The sequence below is a fragment of the Oreochromis aureus genome, linkage group 19, assembly GCF_013358895.1.
Source record: "Oreochromis aureus strain Israel breed Guangdong linkage group 19, ZZ_aureus, whole genome shotgun sequence".
NCBI lineage: Eukaryota > Metazoa > Chordata > Actinopteri > Cichliformes > Cichlidae > Oreochromis > Oreochromis aureus.
The window spans coordinates 13,520,921-13,539,352 of record NC_052960.1 but is presented as its reverse complement, the minus strand read 5'-3'; the positions used below and the strand labels follow the sequence as shown (position 1 = coordinate 13,539,352).

General features: G+C 40.8%; 1 protein-coding gene across 1 annotated transcript; it reads right to left on the bottom strand.

Moving 5' to 3' along the window:
• Positions 1-1,003: 1,003 nt before the first annotated feature.
• Positions 1,004-17,914, bottom strand: keap1a (kelch-like ECH-associated protein 1a). Its single transcript, XM_031747138.2, has 13 exons — positions 17,373-17,914; positions 11,731-11,906; positions 11,049-11,551; positions 8,697-8,896; positions 8,447-8,603; positions 7,235-7,327; positions 6,916-7,062; positions 6,725-6,831; positions 5,890-6,019; positions 5,368-5,564; positions 3,534-3,739; positions 2,884-3,060; positions 1,004-2,291 (listed from the first exon to the last, which is right to left on the bottom strand). Exons 3-13 carry the CDS (start codon positions 11,259-11,261, stop codon positions 2,110-2,112), a joined length of 1,809 nt encoding a protein of 602 aa, XP_031602998.1. The 5' UTR covers positions 11,262-11,551; positions 11,731-11,906; positions 17,373-17,914; the 3' UTR covers positions 1,004-2,109.
• Between the last annotated feature and the right edge of the window lie 518 nt (positions 17,915-18,432).

Genomic DNA, 18,432 nt, shown 5'->3' with positions numbered 1-18,432 from the left:
TTTCTAAGCTCCTGTAGACTTTTTAATCTAACACGGACCTTCAGCATGCTGCGCAGTTGCCAGCTATGTTATGCAGTGACTGATGATCAGATCAGGTGTTCTTCACAATGAATCTGCATTCTCAACACAACGCTAAATTCCTTAACTCTGACCCTTTTTTTTAAAGGGCTTGGGACCTATGTTTTTATGGCCAAAGTAGATTTTGTTGGCATAATAAAGACATCCCTCACCAGCTCTTTCTGGGTATGGGTGCTAGTGGTGGGGAAGGACCAAATAATAATTGAGCAGAATTGTTTTTACAGTTCTTATCACTTTGCAGCTGCCTTTTTCAGTGAGCACATCGCCCATGTTTTATCAGACCGAGATTCTCTCCCCTAGCAGTTCCTCTTGGGGTTGTGCAACTGTTTGGCGTTAGTGCAGCGAGCGCGCAAAAGACGGACTTGTATCTGTGTGCGTACTAATTTTCCTCCACTGATTCTCTATGGGAGACAAATCTCCCTGCTGTACAGTGCTACATCTCTTTCTTTATTCCCCCTCCCCTCATGAGACAATGAACACATTGAGGCAAATCTGTTTCCACAGCCTGTGAATGAGAGACAGCCAGCTTTGTTTTGCATGAGTGTCCACACACACGCATATATGTGTGTGTGTGACAGATAAAGCAAAAAAATTGTCCTTGTGGTGTGGACACACACGTGTGTATCCAATGTGTATGAGGCTCCTACGTCATGCGTTCGCCATGTGACTCACTTGGTGTGGTGCAGGGGTTTAAGTAGTGAGTAAGAGCCATTCTTCTCCCTCATGTGTCTCCACTCGCACTATCTGAGGCCCGGACACGCAACACTTCCCCTCCGCCCCTACTCCATCTCTGTTCATTACCCAACAGGTTGCTCTGTCAATAATGAACGTGTGCGAGTTTGACATCTGAGGTCCATTCAAAGGGAGACAAACATGAGAACAATAATCACCTGTCCATTTGTTATTTCAGGAAATCAACAGAACACACATGTGAACATTTTATTTCTTCCCTTTGTTAGTTTCTCATAAATCTCATGAGAAAACATGATTATTGTTTTTGAATAACAGCTCTGTCTGGGATAGTCTTTTTTTTTGGTAACCTGCTAGGATAATTGCAGGTGAGCCATGGAGGAGATAGAGCACAGTAGTGCAGAGATGGGTAAACACGCAAGTGACGTCTGTGGTCGATGACTAATGCTGTATAGACTCCAGCGCCTTGTCTTTCTTGTGAAATGCTGGAATAAAGGCTTTGTGAGGGTTCTGCAGGTTAGCTCTAACTATTGTGAGCCATAAAACATAGACACATACTCTTTATCAAAGTGGGATATTACTCCTCATAGTGCTCGCATGCCTTAGTCCTGGGCAGGTGGCTGTATGTCGATTTAGAGCCAAAAAGCCTTTGTCATATCTAAACTGTCAGTGTCACAGGAGTTCGTTTGCACGGCCATCCAGAGAAGACATTTTTGTTGCGGTGCACAGTTGTTCTTGGACTTATTCCACCATCTAGTGGTGATGCATCTGCTGTTACATACCGCAGCTGCACGATTCCCCGATGAGAACACAAGAAGTGAAACAAATTGGCAAATGAGAAAATGCAAATTATAAATATTTTTGTCATTTACACATTTGATTCATTTACACATTTGATTCATTGAAACAGAGTGAAGTAATTACACAGAAAAAAGGCAGCTTTGGGTGAAACTACATTGGCACAAAATGAAGCAGTCAAATGTAGAGAGGACCTAGAAATAAGTTCGCCTTCTAAACAAAACACTGAGTTAAAAAGAAGCTTAAGAAGAACAATATTTAATTAAATAGTAATTAATTCAGTAGCACCTTGTTGATTGCAAGGCCACTATCATATACTGACTGCATCACTTGATCCCCAGCAGATGTAGAAATATATTCCTTCCTCTTCAAAGTTCCCATATAGTCAATACCTGCAGTGTTCCACAGTGCAACCGAGATCAGTTCAGGTGGGGGATAGCTGTTTTTATTTGGAAATATTGTCATTTAATGCACAGCTCCCCATTGAAAAGCAGCACCACTTAGAAGTATATTCAGCACTTGAGACTTCAACAGATTTTATCCTCATCCCATTGCATCTCCCTCTTCTTCGTCTTCCTCAGGCAGGCTCCCGGGACAGGGCTCCATGGTAACAGCGACGCCCATGCCGCTGCGTCCAACGGGCATGTCTGTGACAGACGTCCATTCATTTCTATCGGGACAGTAGCATTCAACGCTGGACAGAAAGCCGTGTTGGTTAAAACCTCCTAAATGGGACACACACACACACACACTATGATTAGCAAACAGTTGCATCAATAAATAACTATTAATTATTCTGTCTTTAGGGGGTTTATTTGCGATTTCAGAACTAATTTAAAAAACTGATTTTTAAAGAATATGTTTCCTTGTTTTAAAACTTAAAAAAAAATTGCAGTTATGAGTTCCTCCCAATGTGATATTTAATTCGACAGCTGCATATCAGTTTACTATCAGCATCGGAACCACGCTTAACTTCATTTTATTAAATAACACTGAGTCAGTGAGCCAGATTAGGAAGAAAACAGAGTGCAGCTCACTCTAGGGTAACAGAGCAACACCTACTGATCTGCCTGCCGGTCAATGAGAGGGATTTAATTACTTAAGTAGTCAGTATTTAAAAGTCTGTGTTGTGACATTCAGTAGAAATCTTGGAAGCGTTTATTACAGATATATTATCATGTAAACATTAATGACACTGATAAGAGCAACATTTTTCACTCAGCGCTTCAGAGTCATGCAGTTGTATAATTCGCTTAGATTTATGAAAAGGTTCATGATCTTTTACACTTAATACCAAGCATTAGAAACCCGACTGACCGAAGACGAAGATGCATCCCTGGTGGACAGTGACTCCATGTGCGCTGCGAGAGTACTGCATCGAGGCCCTCGGCTCCCACGTATTCCTGGCTATGTTGTAGCGTTCCATAGTGGCCAGCTGGCTCTGCCCATCATAGCCTCCTATAGCATACAGGTAAGAGTTCACACACACCAAACCTGCAAGCAAAAACAGCACAAAAATGAAATTTGCAACATAAACATGCCACACAGAGTTTCTTGGAGAACATCAGACGAGAAGACTGAAACAACTCTCATGATTGCAGTCATCTTAGCAGAAATCTGAATTATTTTAATCTGTACAAAGGCAGACGTGTAAAAAAAAAGAGAACAGGTTGCAGTTTTACATTGGGCTGTTTGTTAGGCAAGTGCAGTGGAAAAAATAACATGTTACTTAGTGACTTTTTGAGGTGCTGATAGGTCAGATTTTATTATCTTGGGAGAGCACAAAGTTAGTGCTGTCCCTCTGTTTCCTGTTTTATACTAAGCTGCCTGCAGCCTTATTTTGGGCATAGGTCAGAAAGAGTAAAGACTGTGTGAGAGTACTAAAGACAAGCATGAAAAAGGTAAACACACACTATATGTGTCTAAACCTGCTTCTCATAAGAGCCAGAAAATGCCCACAAACTCACCCAGTCCGCTGCGTATAGTATTCATGGGAGCCAGCTGTTGCCAGGTGTTAGTGTCAGGCTGATATTTCTCAGCTGTGTTCCAGCGGTTCTGTCCATCATAGCCCCCCACTACATACAGGGCCCCCCCGCACACCGCCACGCCGGCTCCCAGGCGAGCAACCGACATTGGACAAACAAAAGTCCAGCGATTAGACTCCGGATCCCACCTGCAAACCAAACAGCATTTGTGCAGTGCATGCAGAGCACTTAGTGCAATGATAATCTGTTGACAAGTCCTAATGATATTACATATTAGTCAATTGACATAATTAAATTAATGTATCAGCGCCGCAAACTTTAAACCGATTCGGTGCGAAGCGGCTGCGAGCGGCAACCCTCTCGGTCTACACGAGCAGTCAACTTTAAGTGGATTAGGTTAAGCTGGCAACCATGTTTGGCAACTATGAAGAAGCTGTATTTGAAGCCAAAGCTATCGCAACACCAGTGAGCGCACAGAGAGACAAGAAAGTCCAGTCGTGTCCTTGGAGAAAACCGGCTGAATTAATATAAAAACAGCTTGGGATAAAGAGTGGCAGCAGCAGGAAACAGCTGCTCAATTCAAGGATGGGCAAAAAAACAAAAACCCTGCCTACCAGCACCTCTAAAGTAATTTACCAACAAGATGCAAGAGCTATATCAATCTTCATGTCTAGCTCTCAGCAGAAATAATGTATATATTTCTAAATATTTCTTGCATAACAACCCCCAGGACTCTTTGCATAGGCAAATAATGGAAGGCATGACAACAAGAAACAATCAACATGAGCAGACGGGACATCATGTACTCTGACTGGTTAATGATTAAAAGCATGTTGGCACAGTTGCTGGCACTGGGCGTATTCCAGCTGAAAACTGCTGATAGGAGTGTGGCTTATATTGCATCACCTGTCCTTTAATGTTGGGATCGCGCCTTTGAAAAAAGCAGCACTAAATTCAAGTCGCTCCTCGCGCTGACGTTGGCCCTGCACTATGATCGCTGAAATTTCTGCATCTACAGCGAGGTGCGCAACAGCGGCAAATTAGGAGCAAGGAGGTACGACTCCCCGCCGAGTCTCCGGCATGTTGCTTGGATTCGTTTGGGAAGCATCCTCGGGAGAAGAGCCGTTACTGCCAACATTGATTACTATAAATGCTCTCGTCTCCTTTGATGTGTTACACTTTCAGTTTTCATCTCAATACTTTTATCAGCTTTCATTATATTTAGCAGCTTCTCAGAAGAAGATTTCCAACTGGTTTCTGATGAGCTCTAATAATTCTCTGGTGACTTGCATCTTTAAGACATTTTTACATTTCAATCTATTAAAAAAAAGCGTTTAAGGTCACATTTGAAGTAGAGTTCTTTAGATATCGAAACAAAAGCTAATAATATCAATAGAAAGTGCCATTCTTGAGACTTTCTGTTAGTGATCTAACCTACATGAAAGCATTATATCTCCTTCTCGCGGCAACGAGAGGTAAAGTATACGCAACCAGATCTACATTCCTAAGAAGTTTGTCTGTACATGTTTTGAAAGACCTCATGTTTTTGATGTTATGATGTCTAATTAGGCTAAGAGGAATACCAGCAAATTCTTGACTGCTCTTTAGCTTGAATAGCAGCTATTCATTTAATCTCTCTCGTGCCAGTCCCCATACGTGCGCCGAGGTAACTGCGCTTCTAAAAATCTGCATCTTAAAAAGAAAATCTGTGCTTGCACATTCAGCCTATTAAACACAACTTTAATGAAGTCAAATTGCTTCTCGAGCGTCGAGTTAAATACATAAATCCTCAAATAACAGCACAGAGATGTCTCACTTTTCCACCGTGTTGTGGTGTATCGAGCCCTGGGAGCCTCCGACAGCATAGATGCAGCCATCCACCACGCCCACCCCGACCCTGTTCCTGGGGATGTTGAGGGAGGCTCGCTGGCTCCACTGGTTGGTCATGGGGTTGTAGCAACTCAGGGCGTTGGACTCTGTGTTGGTTTGAAGTGACAGGTTTCTGCCTCCAACCTGTGTTTAAGAACAGTTTAAAAGTTTATGTTGAGAAAAGTGAAAAAAACAAACAAAAAAAACCCTGAAATCGCACTCACTGGCCACTTCATTAAGTACACTTTTTTTGATGCTTGATATGAATTTCATTAGGTGGTTTTGACCATGTTTATATCCATAACTGCACTGAGCTGCTGACATGTGATTGGCTCATTAGATATTTGCATTTATGTGGAGTTGAGCAGGTGTACTGAATAAAGAGTCTACTGCATTGTTTCTGGTCTCTGCGTGTTGTGCACAAATTAAAGCTCATTTCATTGACCGTATGATAACTGATGCAACATACAGTGTAGAGCAGTCCAAACAGTGCGCAGGCTCCCAGACCACTGCATGGCGTCCCCATGTCAGCCAGTTTTATCCACATATTCCTCCTTGGATCGTAAGCCTCCATCGATGCCAGAGAATGCTGCCGGTATCTGAACAGACAAAAGAAAGTAGTGACTGGCTAGTTAATAAGATGAATGTTCAGAGTATTTCATGAGAGCTTGTGACATAACTTTGAATCCTTTGTTTTTTTATTTGTATAAAGGTTAAAAAGGATATAAAGGATCTTGTCATATAGAGGCACAAATAACCAAAGACATAATATGGTGATTTGTGTATGCATGCAAAGCTGGTCTCAAAATTTAGTCTTAATCAGTAGGAAATGTGAAAATAATACGCCAGTCATTATCTGCTCTTCCTTATGTCAATACGCACTGATTGCTATGATTGTGTCTGTGTTTCCACAACAGCATCATCCCATAAAACAGGTCTATGAAAACAGAACAACATGACCATTAAAAAAGTCAATACAGCTCAATCATCAGTTAGAAGTTTACGCAGACAGGATGATTTCTCTTATGATAACACTAAGTCGAAAAACAGATTTTTCTGTGATGGATAGGAGCCCAGAAAGCAGGGCTACTCTGCAAGGAAGACAGACTGTGTAACCTGCTTAACAGTCACCAGATGGCATACTGAGCCACTTTCTGAATTCTTGATAAAACACAGTCTGATCTCATTACCACGATAGTGTATTGTCTGATAATAATGATTAATATATGACAATCAGAACCTCAAAATATTTGCTGCAGCAAGTCACACATGTTTGCTGAGCATACACAGTGTTTGATAACTACCCGCCGGCCACGTAGATGAACTGAGTTCCCCGATTAGGAGCAGGAGGAAGCTTCCTCAGGGTCATATCCTGGAAGATTTTGGACAGGAAGTCCTTACAGGAATTAGCCTAAAATTAAGATAGGACACAAAATAAAAATATGGAAAAATGGGTCATATTGTTTGCATACTAGTTTTTATAAGTGCAGCTTACCTTGCTGAGGATGGGACAGGACAGCAGCTGGTTCTTCAGGAACTTAGGTGGCAACGCATAGATGTGAACTGCATTCAGGAGGGCATGCAAATAGGGGGCTCTGCTCTCCATATCCCAGCGTACCCAGTCTGTGCAGGCTTTATACACCTGATGTGGATTTTATTAAAATATATCAATGCACAATTTGTTATTTATGTCTAATGGAGAATCTAACAGGAGATTCATTTAAGTATATTTTTGAATGAATACCATTTGTGAATGAAATGCCTGTTGTATGGCTCTCAAACACATTTCAGAATTTTATTTTAAGGTCACACACCTCGGACTCACAGAGCACCTTAAGACTGTCCTGACTGATGAGCTCCAGCAGCTGGCAGTGAGTAAGGCTGAAGAATTCCTCTTCTTTGGTCACCTTCAGGAGAAGTCAGAATAAGTATTGGCAAAAAGAGCCTAAAAGGCTTGGCAGTGACAGGGTGGCTCGATTTGTTCTCGACTCAGATATGTGGAGCTCGGTTTTAGGTAAGCATTAAACTCTGACACTGAGTCAAAGTTCTTCGGTTATGTAAAGCGCTCAGAAACAAAACAGAACACGAGCCAGTGAGATGGGTCTCTAAGCTGTGCATAATTATGTGTGGACATAACAAACACAGTGATGATTCTATGGGATAAGACTGCCCCATGCCTGCCTGAAGATATTTAAGATATGTCCACATATATCCACCTATCACCATAGTTATCTCTCAGCTCTTGTGCTTTGCCTTAAAAAAAATCATCCCCACTGAGTTGGCCGAACTAGCTACAGCCAGTTAGTCTTCAGAACAGGTTACTGCCAGATTGGACTTGTTCCCATGCTCTCCACCTGTGGGTGCAGTTTGGCCTGCTATGCCAGTGCTCGCAGATAGGAAAGGTGCTGTTTCACAAAGTGTTGTTCAGATGTCTCTCTGAGAGAAAAGAGATGTTAAGAAGGGCATTTTAATGCACCCAAATGTGGCCGATGCACCCAGTTCAGATATAGGCTCAGCTGATAAGTACAGAAGTGGATCTATTTGCCTAGGTGCAAATAGGCCCTCTGCTCCTATCCCTTCCCAGACACACATTTTGGTGATGTTGCTAGATCAGGTGACGTTCCCCCGTGGCCTCTCACTGGCCAGCAAAGTCATGGTACATAGTCTAGATAATCTCCACAACGTTTTGCTCTCTTAAGCAGGAAGCTGGTAAATCATCAGTGCCCTGGACTATGGTAGCAGCATTTCCACCAGTTAAGAAGTCCAATTTTTAAAAGCAAAGGTTCTCCCCCCAACAACGGTGGCAACAATCAGGTTCTAATCTTCAAAGTTTACTTCCAATAATAGCATATAAACCGCCACATGGGTGCAGTGGTGTATAAGAGTAACCTGAGACAACCACGACTACTGCACTTCAGCATTTTTAATGCTCAACTTCTTTTTAGCTACGTGAGAATAATTTGACATAAAAGACACCATTTCTCATAATAATAACTGCACGTCCAAGCTGTTGCATGTGCTGTTACCTCACTGAAGTGTGTATTGATGTACTCCCGGCTCTGTTGATGCAGTTCTGTGCAACCGATCTCCTCAGCGAAGCGGGAGATGCCAATGACGTTAGCTGGCTCTAGGTGTTTAATCAGGTAATCGCAGCATGCCTTTGCCACATCCTCAATCTGATACCTTGTAGGATGTAAAAGAAGCAGAGGAGCATTTGAATAGTCTTCACCTCAAAATATGACTTAACACAGTGGTCTGGGTCTAAAATATGTTTACCTCATAGCAGCCAAAAGCACATGCAATACACACTTTTCTCCCACTGTGATGTGAGAGGTGTAGGCAAAGTCAATAAGTCTCCCGACCACCTCAGGGCAGACATCACGCAGGGTGACCTCCGAAGCGTGACACTCCTTGAAGCTGCTGGTAAACATGGCTCTGAAGTAGGAGCTACAGGAGGCCAGCACAACTTTGTGAACCTGGAAAAAAAACGAAGGTTGTGATGATAATGAAACACTGGAAATGTGCTGAACAACTGAATGACAAGCGATCCAAGAAAAATTATGAGCTCATTTTGAATTAGACGGCAGCGACAAAAAAAAGTTGGAACGGGGACAACAAAAGGCTGAAAATGAAACGTAGTTAGAGTAATGACAATTGTTCTAATGTGTGGATTTTGTGTATGTGAGTGTGATTCAGCTTCGACCTTGGCAGATTAGCGTCTCCAGTGACTGAGCTAATGATAAATCCCATTGAAGCAAAATAGCATAAACTGAATGAGACATGAAGGAAAGTATATTCATATGTGACTGAATATTTATTTGTGATGGAGTTAATGAAAGATCATGTTGAAGTACAACATTGTGATGGAGTGGTTTTGATGTTTGAATTTGGCTTTAAATCTTCTATGTGAAATGTCCCAGAGAGAGCGAGAGAGAAGCAATAGGGTGTGACTTAAAATAGGGAGATTTTTGCTCTTTTTGATGTCCACAGTGTATACTATTGGGCTTCTAGGAACATTCAAAACTGTTCTTGCTCTAGTTTCTTTGTGATAGGCAGTAAACATCTGAAGATCTGGCCGTGGAAGTCCACAGTTAGAAATTACAGCAAGAAATGCCAGAGGAGCAACCACTGCCCGAACACTCTGGACTCATGAATTGGTTTTATATTTCTTGGCTTTTCCTCTTCTTATTTTTTCTGTTATATTATAAAGTCAAGCATGCAATTAATGTTGTTAATTAGATAATCAAATCACTTAAATTACACTTAAGTAATTATTATTATTTAATTTGGCTTTTGCTTTGCTACTGCTAAATTGCGTAAATTAAATATCCTGCATTCAAAAAGTCTAAATTGTGGACATTTCCTTTTTAACCGCTTGTGAAAAAGTAAAGGTAAAAACCTGTGTATTATTATAAGATCGCTGAAGGGTTCTTACAAGTTACTCTAGCCTTAAAAATTAACAGATCCTCGGGGCCTACTTTTCCAGGCCACTAAATGTTAACTAACTGGGGTTAAGAAGTGCATGGATTTAGTGGAGAGCTGCTGATAACAGGTATGGCTAAAGGTAGAGGGCTTGACCAGAGGGCCACCCTGGCAAGGACCCTTTCAAAGGAAGTAAGAACGACATTTGGAGGACTGAGAAGCAGGTAGAGCTGGGCATGTCTCGTGCATGGTGCAAAGGAGCCGTATGTGAACATGATCCAGACACATCCTGTTTGACCAAAGCACATTTTAATGGATCTCTGATGGTATCAGGGTGCATTAGTGCCTATGAAATAGCCAGATTACACATGTGGCAAGGCACCATCAATGCTGGAAGGTGTATAGAGGTTACATATGCTCCCACTCAGACTACGTCTTTTTTAGGAAGCTTGCATATTTCAGCAAGACAATGCGAAACCGCATATTGAATCTATTCCAACAGCATGGCTTCATAGTAGAAGAGTCTGGGTGCTAAACTGGTCTGCCTGCACTGAAAACCTTTCACCAGCTGAAAACATTTGGAGCATCAGGAAATGAGAAAATATGACAAAGACGACCCAAGACTGACGAGCAGGTAGAATCTGTATCAGACAAGAATGGGACAACGTTCCTCTCCCAAAGGTTCAGCAGCTGATCTCCTCAGTTCACAGACGCTTATAGGATGTGGTTAAAAGAAGAGGTGATGCTACACTGTGGTAAACATGGCCCTGTCCTTTTTTTTTTGAGACATGTTGCTGCCATCGAATTCAAAATACCGTCTTACAATTGGTACAATTACTCAGTTTGAGCATTTGATGTTTTCTGCATTCTATTGTGAGTAAAATGCGGTTTATGAGATTTGCAAATTGTTTTTCCTTTATTTACACTTAAAAAAATGGGTTCACATTAATATGAATCATTTTGAATAATTATTCGCTTATATATTTAACTTGTCCGAGAGCCTTTTATTATATTTGGCATGCACTTTGCAAGTTTCTAAAATGCAAATGGAAAAACTTACAGAATGTGAAAAAGCTGTCATTGCGTGTTGTTTTTCAGCAGCACTTTTTAAATGCTGACCTTTGTATTAAATTTAAATTGTCATACAAAATAACCCAACAACACAAACTGCGCTATGATTCTAAAATTTCAAACACGACCCATTACCTTGAAGTCGACTGTCCTCTCCTTGTATGTGACATGCAGCACCAGATCACACAGCATTTCGTTCTGCCGGAACTCATCCATGGCCTTCAGGGCCCTTGAAGCATGGGTCTCGACGGTGTAGTCAAGATACCCAGACCCACGCATAGAGGGAACCACAATAGCTGAGAAATCGGAGTCGCATGTTGGACGTTTCTTCTTTTTAGGGCAGTGCATTATGGGTAGAAAGCACTTTAGATTTAGTTTTTCAGTGATACAGTCTTTTACAGTCAAACGTTTTTAGTTCTTATCCCATTGGATTCAGACTTTCAACAGAGAAAATTCCTTTGGTCTTCAACTCATCAGTAGGTAAAGGCTACAGTGTGCAAGTATCCTCAGTTCCTCCATTTTGCCAAAAAAATTCAACACAAAAATAGTTTTTCAGCATGTCGACAACCCCCTGCGTAATAGTACATTCCATCGGTGATCACTGCTACAGCCAGCAGGCGAAGTAAGATGTCCAGATGCTGCAAAAATTAAGCTCAAGTCATGCGTTTCTCTGCAGAAATACAGTGAGGAAACATACTTGTAAACTGATGGTGAACCACATAAGGCTCGCTCATCCACGTATCCTGCCCTATCTGACATGACTGACAATATTTGTGTCACACGGTTCCCAAAGCAAAAGCAACGATCATGAAATTACTTTTGGTCTGGATTTGAAAGAACTCAGGTTTTTCAAAGTAGTCCATCCTGACGTTCCCCAACGTCTTCTGCCATTTAGCGTTTTTACATGAAAAAAGGAAGCGGTTGGCACATGTGTGCAACTGCAATCAGTTGTGTCATAGCAGGGATTCTTCTTCAACTCATATGATGCTTATCCTGGAGAGAAGAGGGTAAAACAGAGAGAGAGGGTGTTAGGAAAGCTGAGAGTTTTTCAGTGATTTAAAAAGAAGCAAATACAATCAAGATCTCCGGATATGGCATTTTTTTCTTATGCGTATGTGAGTGTGTGACTGTGACACACTGTCACACTGTGGGTTTCACTTCCTTACAACTGAATCAGAAAAAACGTGTTGTGATGAACTGCTTTATGACACAGCTTTCAGGCGAGGAAATAATCACTGTGTTTGTGATTTCTTCTAAGATCTTTATAACTGCAGGTCCACAGTCTGCATATAAACCAGTTATAATTGTACTTTTTTGTTTTTTTGGCTTCCATATGACTAAATGTGATATTTTATCCTCATAGACTGACATCTGGCCAAATACAGATTTCTTAGGACAATTTCTGAATGCATTATGTTGTCAGTCATGATGACATAGTTCAGACGACTATAAAAAAATGGATTGGATTCATGAATTTAAATGAATATTATTTTAATTAATTAATTAATTAAGTGATTGTTACATCACAGATTTAAGTAAAGAAGGTGGATTTCCAAACATTCAGTTGGCTGTGATATGTGACAAAGACACACAAATTGTCTAGCAGTTTTTCTTGAAAACTATTAAATAATCGGTTGTTTTCAAACAGCTTGCAGTCCATTGAAAAGCTAATTGTCGCAGCTCTACAAAGCACACAGACAGTCATTTTTCACTTGATAAGCCTGATAACTTGTCCATTTACAATCCTCTCTGCTCACTCATTAAGGCTCAGCGAGCGGTCTGTGTGTGAGTCACAGGGGACTGACTGATATTGTGCAGAAAGCAGCAGACTGATAAACATACAAATTCGCACTATTTAAAGCAACAGAGGGTATACATTCCAGCAGTCCGAAGGAAAACCAGCTCTCAGCGTCACAGCAAGCTGGTGTTGTCACACAGTCCATCTCTGTAGTGAAAGGTGAACACTATTGACACTTATTTGGCCCTGATATTTAAGAGAAGTGAAATTACATTACCAGATAATGACTTTCAGGCTATTATTATCATTTGAAATGCACAAATATGTTATCATTGTCCTTAAACTATACATCTTTTTTTAAACTGTTGTCACAGGGCAGGAGGTGGGGTACACCTATGACCAGTTTAGACCCACCAGTAAGCCTGAGTGAGAGTACTTCAGTTTTCCCTATAGTATGTGTAGATTTTTATCATGTTACCTGAAGATAATAATTAAATATAGTTATTAAAAGAAAAAAAGCAACTTTGATCTATCCAAATGAGTCGTCGGGCACATGCTAATTTTTAACTTGCATATTTTGACGTATGTGGTATATCTTGCTATTTTAACATAATACTGACCTGCTAGATTGGTCTATACATGTTCAGACAATGATGCTTATTTTGTTTTGTTTTGTATTTTTTATCCACTACTTCAATGAATTTAAAATCAAACTGTTAAGCTTCGATTGAAGTGCAGATTTATGGCTTAAATTCAAGATGTTCACCAAAGATTTTGCATTAACTATTCAGGAATAGTTCATTTTTATACACAGGCCCCTGTTTGAGAGGCTCAAAAATAACTGGACAATTGACATTGCGCTTAACTGAGTTTAACCACCCCTTTTCATTATTTTCTGAAAAATAAAGCTGTATAAAAATATGGAGCTGATTCCAAGTGTCGAACTTGTATTGTGCATCTTTTACTGGAACTCTCAATATGCGATTCAAATGTTTAAGGTGTAATGCTGAAGTTCGCTATCTTTTTGATTAGTCTGACAAACCAAAATAAACCTATCAAACAGATAGCGAAAAATCTTTAGGAGTGGCCATACTGTATCAGAAGTAATCTAAAATCAGAAACTTGGCGGTCTGGTCAGTAAGCTCCAACATTAGGCATTTGCCTCATTGAAATCACTGACACTATAGACCGAGCAATGGTGGAATCGTGAGTGACTGCCAAAGTTTTGTTTTCGCTACAGGGTGTCCTCTCAACTTACACACTCATTTACCTCTTATGTAAGAGATATGCAAAAGGTTTTCAGTAACAGGTTTAAAGATAATTAGAAGAATTAATGCAAGAATTAAAGCTGTCAAATTATGATTAGAAGAACGCAAGTAAATAAAAGACGAAAACAATTATTTTGTAGCATGCCTCTTTATGCAGAACAGCACACCTAGATCACCTACTTGTCAAACAAAGCAGTAAAATCTCCTGCATGCCAGCGTCAGTTGCTGCTGCTGCAGCTTGAAGCAAAACAAATCAGCTCATGAGGTGGAGATGAAGAAAGGACTTTTGTTATCTTGCCTGGTAGATATAGTGCATTTGTCTGTGTGAGAACCCTTGGAATCATTAAACATGTAAGCATTAAAGCGGACAAATCAAGGCCCCGGTGAAGGCTAAACCACGCAAGATCCTTTTGACTATTATATGCAAAATGTCACCGTTTGCAGCTTTTTAGCAACACGCATGCATGATTAAAATACTATTGCCACACATTTTGGAAGATTTTTTTTTTTAAGTCAAAGCAAAAGGTGGTTTAGAGAGAAGGGGATTTGCAGAGCTGCACAATTAAATCTACTCAGCCACCAGCTGCCTCACATCTCAGCCTACAGTTAGTCAGCCTGCTTGCTGGTCATATGACCGAATGTGTCAGACGAAGGGGGAGGTAGGGCAGAAAAAAGAGGGATTTTGAGGGAAGCACACCTTGGGTAAGAGAGAAAAACCGATGGCAGTAAAATGATGAAAAAAAAGATAAGAGGGAGAAGTCCACTCGAGGAGGGAGTAAAACAGTAACGCTGATACGACACTGGGTCTGACCAGTTTATCGATTCCAGCTAGATATGAAGGTTCTGTTTAACCAAGATCTTCACCGGTAACACCGCAGGTGGGAGTGCAGTTTAGTTTAGTTGCATTTAGTCATCAAATACCTCAGTTCGATTTAAGGAGTTTCTTTCTTCCTTTTTTCTTTACAAGCAGTTCTGTGGAATTTGTTAAATTAAATCATCCTTTTGACACTAAAAACAAAGAAGCATTGAAGCCATTGATTCTGGCTGCAGATGAGTTTGCTTTTCATAAATCACAGGCCTTTCTTAGTGCAGAATTTCTCAGAAGAAACAAATGGGGCAGACAGTTAACCATTTACAGATTGCTTCCGTACATCCAGAACAGTAAGAGTAACTGGTGCAGTCAGCACTTATGGCAAATAAAACAGATTTTCTGTTGAGAAATTTGATTGAATTACTTATTTTAAAACTACCTTAAAGCTGAAAAAAATATGGCCCTAAACTGCTGAGGTGTAATGAGTGCACATCCTTTGAAATGTTTTGTAACAGTATTGACAAAAGCGCCTCTGCTGTGTCATCTTTTGTGTCACCATTGACTTTTCTCGAAATGTTGGTGATGACAAAAGCACATTTTCTGAAAAAAAGGAAAGGGAAAAAAAAGAGGAAGACTGGAGTTGAATGCCACGGGAGGATTGTAGTGTTTTAAAGAATTGCAACATCTGATAACTCAGCCATAACAGCCCAACAAGGAGAAAAACACTCGTAAGCAAGTTATGCTGTGCACAGCGAGCTTGAATTTTGTAGACCAGTGCATGTGATAACACAAAGTCTAACCAAAGTTCGTGCGATGTCCGATTGCACCTATGTGAGAACAGTGCAGGTAACTGTCCAAGGAAGTGAATGCCAAGTATCCTGCTTTCTGCACAGAGCACCCTCACCTAAACCAAAGGAAGTAGGCCTATTTCCAGATGTGATAATTCATTTAATGTGCACTCTCTCTCTCTGGATATGATAGCACCTCTACACAGTTGCTATCTTATTTTTATTTTATTGTTGCTTTCCTATCAGTTCGAAGTAGTCTGGCTATTCTCCTCTGTCCTCTTGCATCAACAAGTCATTTTCTGACCATTCTGTGAAAAACCTAGAGATGGTTGAGTGAAAAATCTCAGCAGATCAGCAGTTTCTGAAATACTCAGATCAACCCATCTGGCACCAATAACCATATCACGTTCAAAGTCACTAAAATCACCTTTTCCCCCCATTCTGATGCTCGCTTTGAACTTCAGCAGGTCATTTTGACCATGTCTATATGCCTGAATGCACTAAGCTTCTGCCATTTGATTGGTGGATTAGATATCTCTGTTAATCCACAGCTGACCTAATAAAGAGTCTAATTGACATAATTTAGAAAATCAGACGACCTCATTTCTCACATTTGAGGAGAGGGATGCAGATCTCCAGCTAAACTGAACAGGTTCTCCCTTTGCTCGCACTCCCACGCTTTAGCAAGTGTCATGACATTCAGCCTAAGATATTTTGTGTAATCTTGCTGGCGAACAGAGAGCACTGATCACATTCCTTCCCTTTAGAGGAAAAACAGTTGACACCCTGGAGGTGGTGAAATTTAGGAAATAAATAGTTCCAAAGCTTCTTGTAAGGATGTTCAATAAACAGAAACCCCTGCCAAGTGCTACACAGCCTACAATTTATTTGTGTGTGCCATTCAACCAGAGACAGAAACAATAAATACACATCAAGCCTGTGTTGGAACGTGTAGGAAAATAGCTTGTTATCCCAAAAAGCACGCTCTTTTGTGACTTGTGTATCTTTTTTTCCCTTCTTCTTCTTCTTATTAAAAATTACGCTGATTCGCAAATTAATCAACAAACTTGCATTTATTATTCCCTTATTCAATTAATGACTAATTTGAACTACAGTTATTTCTTTAAAAAAAATTGTATCCACTTTTATTCATTTTTAAAAAGCATTTTATAGATTTTCCTTTTTAAGGGTCAACAACATTTTTATTTTTTATACGATTTAAAACTGGTCTGGGGGACTGTTAGCTTTTTCTGAATAAACTAATAAAGAAAACAAACTATGGCCACCGGATCTGCGTTTAAAATGCAGAAGCACAGAAAATAGAGACCTTTTTAACATTTTCTTGCGTCAAAGCAATGATTTAGAGAACTAATGAACTAATATCAAGTAATGTCCTCACGCTTGACTTGTCCTGAAAAATAAACAATTTTTTAATCAAAGCGCCTAAACAAGTTTCCACCCGATTCTATTTGAATTTTGCAATTTTGTCAAATAAAAAGTATTTGATTTTATCTGCAGAACCAAAAATCAAATAAAAAGCACAGCAGCAGCATTCAGCACTCCGCATGCACAGGCGACAAAGTTTCAATTCCCCTTTAAGAGTCTGCGCACCAGGAGAGGAAATAAACTCCACTGCTCAACGAGAACCGTACAAACTACTGGGGCTGTCGGATCAGCCTGTCCGTGAACGTTGCTAATGTCGGAATAGTGATGTCACGAGTGCTGCTGGAGGATCACAAACTCACGAGAACCGTCTTTAAACACATCACAGTGATCCCCCTCTCTCTCCTCTCCCCCAACCGAAGGGCGCGTCCGCTTTGGTTTTATTCTCTTAACAGCTGCAGATTCACTTACCTAGAAAAACACCTGATCGGCAGCAGCTAAAACTCCTCGTCGCAAGAGAACGGGGCGCATTCATACAGAAGCCAACTCAAGCAAGTTACGCAAGACTTGCCCAATCAGCACGATAAGTGTTCGCCGGTGTTCCTCTGTACGGAGCTCTCCGTCCTACCAGGAAACCCGCTGATATCTCGTCCTCCACGTCAAAGGGACAAATGTGCACTTGTGAACTTCGTCGGTGCTCTGAGTCGCTGAGGGCCGACGTCCAAAGGCTGTAGTGTTGGTGGCGGTGCTGGTGTTGGGGGAGGAGGAATATACACCAACATGACACTGCAACTTTTCACTCCGCAAACATTGTGCGGGGCAATAACTACGCATGTTCAGACCTACACGGCAACTAGTCGGACGCCGCATTCCTCAAAGTGAAACTGAACTTCGACTGGGGCAGGACAGCGGCTCAGGAATTAGATAATAGTTACGCAGCTGAAACACGCTTCAGCGAGAATAACAACAACATATCCCTTTATCCAACAACCCGACACACACACACACAGAGCCAAACACACTTTTAAGAGAGTGAGCAGCAGAGGAAATTTACAACATTTCCTGCAGTCGGTTGGATTAAGATCAGGGCCGTGTTAGAATGGTCTCCTGTTTGCTTTATTCTTTGGCGCTATTAGATGCAGGCTTTGAGTTTCAATAAACCCCTGCATGGTTACTTATGTTAAGACATGTCATATCAAAAATGAATCATTTGTTACATCTGTGCTAAAAAACAAAACAAAACAAAACTGCGTGCTTTTTGATCTGTCAAGCTCCTTTATGTGTCTCTATTCTCTGTAATTCCTCAGGATTACTTTAATCTTAGATCAGTTTGTGTCTGTTCTGAAAGTTTCCCTCTGTTCAGCCCGTGGCCAGTTTTTTGTTTTTATTTTCACGGTCTAGCCGAGGTGGCTTTGGACTGGTTGACTTTATACTTCCTGATAAATTTAACTGTCAGCACAGGGACAGAGGTTATTTAAGCCTTCACTTTAACCATGCTTGGGGGTTATTTTTTTGCCTTTCTCATGATTGT

Bases quoted from the DNA above. Each gene is read 5' to 3' on its own strand.
- keap1a (XM_031747138.2), bottom strand. From the start codon at position 11,261: ATGCACTGCCCTAAAAAGAAGAAACGTCCAACATGCGACTCCGATTTC. The intron at 7,328-8,446 runs GTAACAGCACAT...CTTCTCCTGAAG, and splicing joins TCAATACACACTTCAGTGAG to GTGACCAAAGAAGAGGAATT. The intron at 3,061-3,533 runs GTGAGTTTGTGG...TTTTGCTTGCAG, and splicing joins TACTATACGCAGCGGACTGG to GTTTGGTGTGTGTGAACTCT.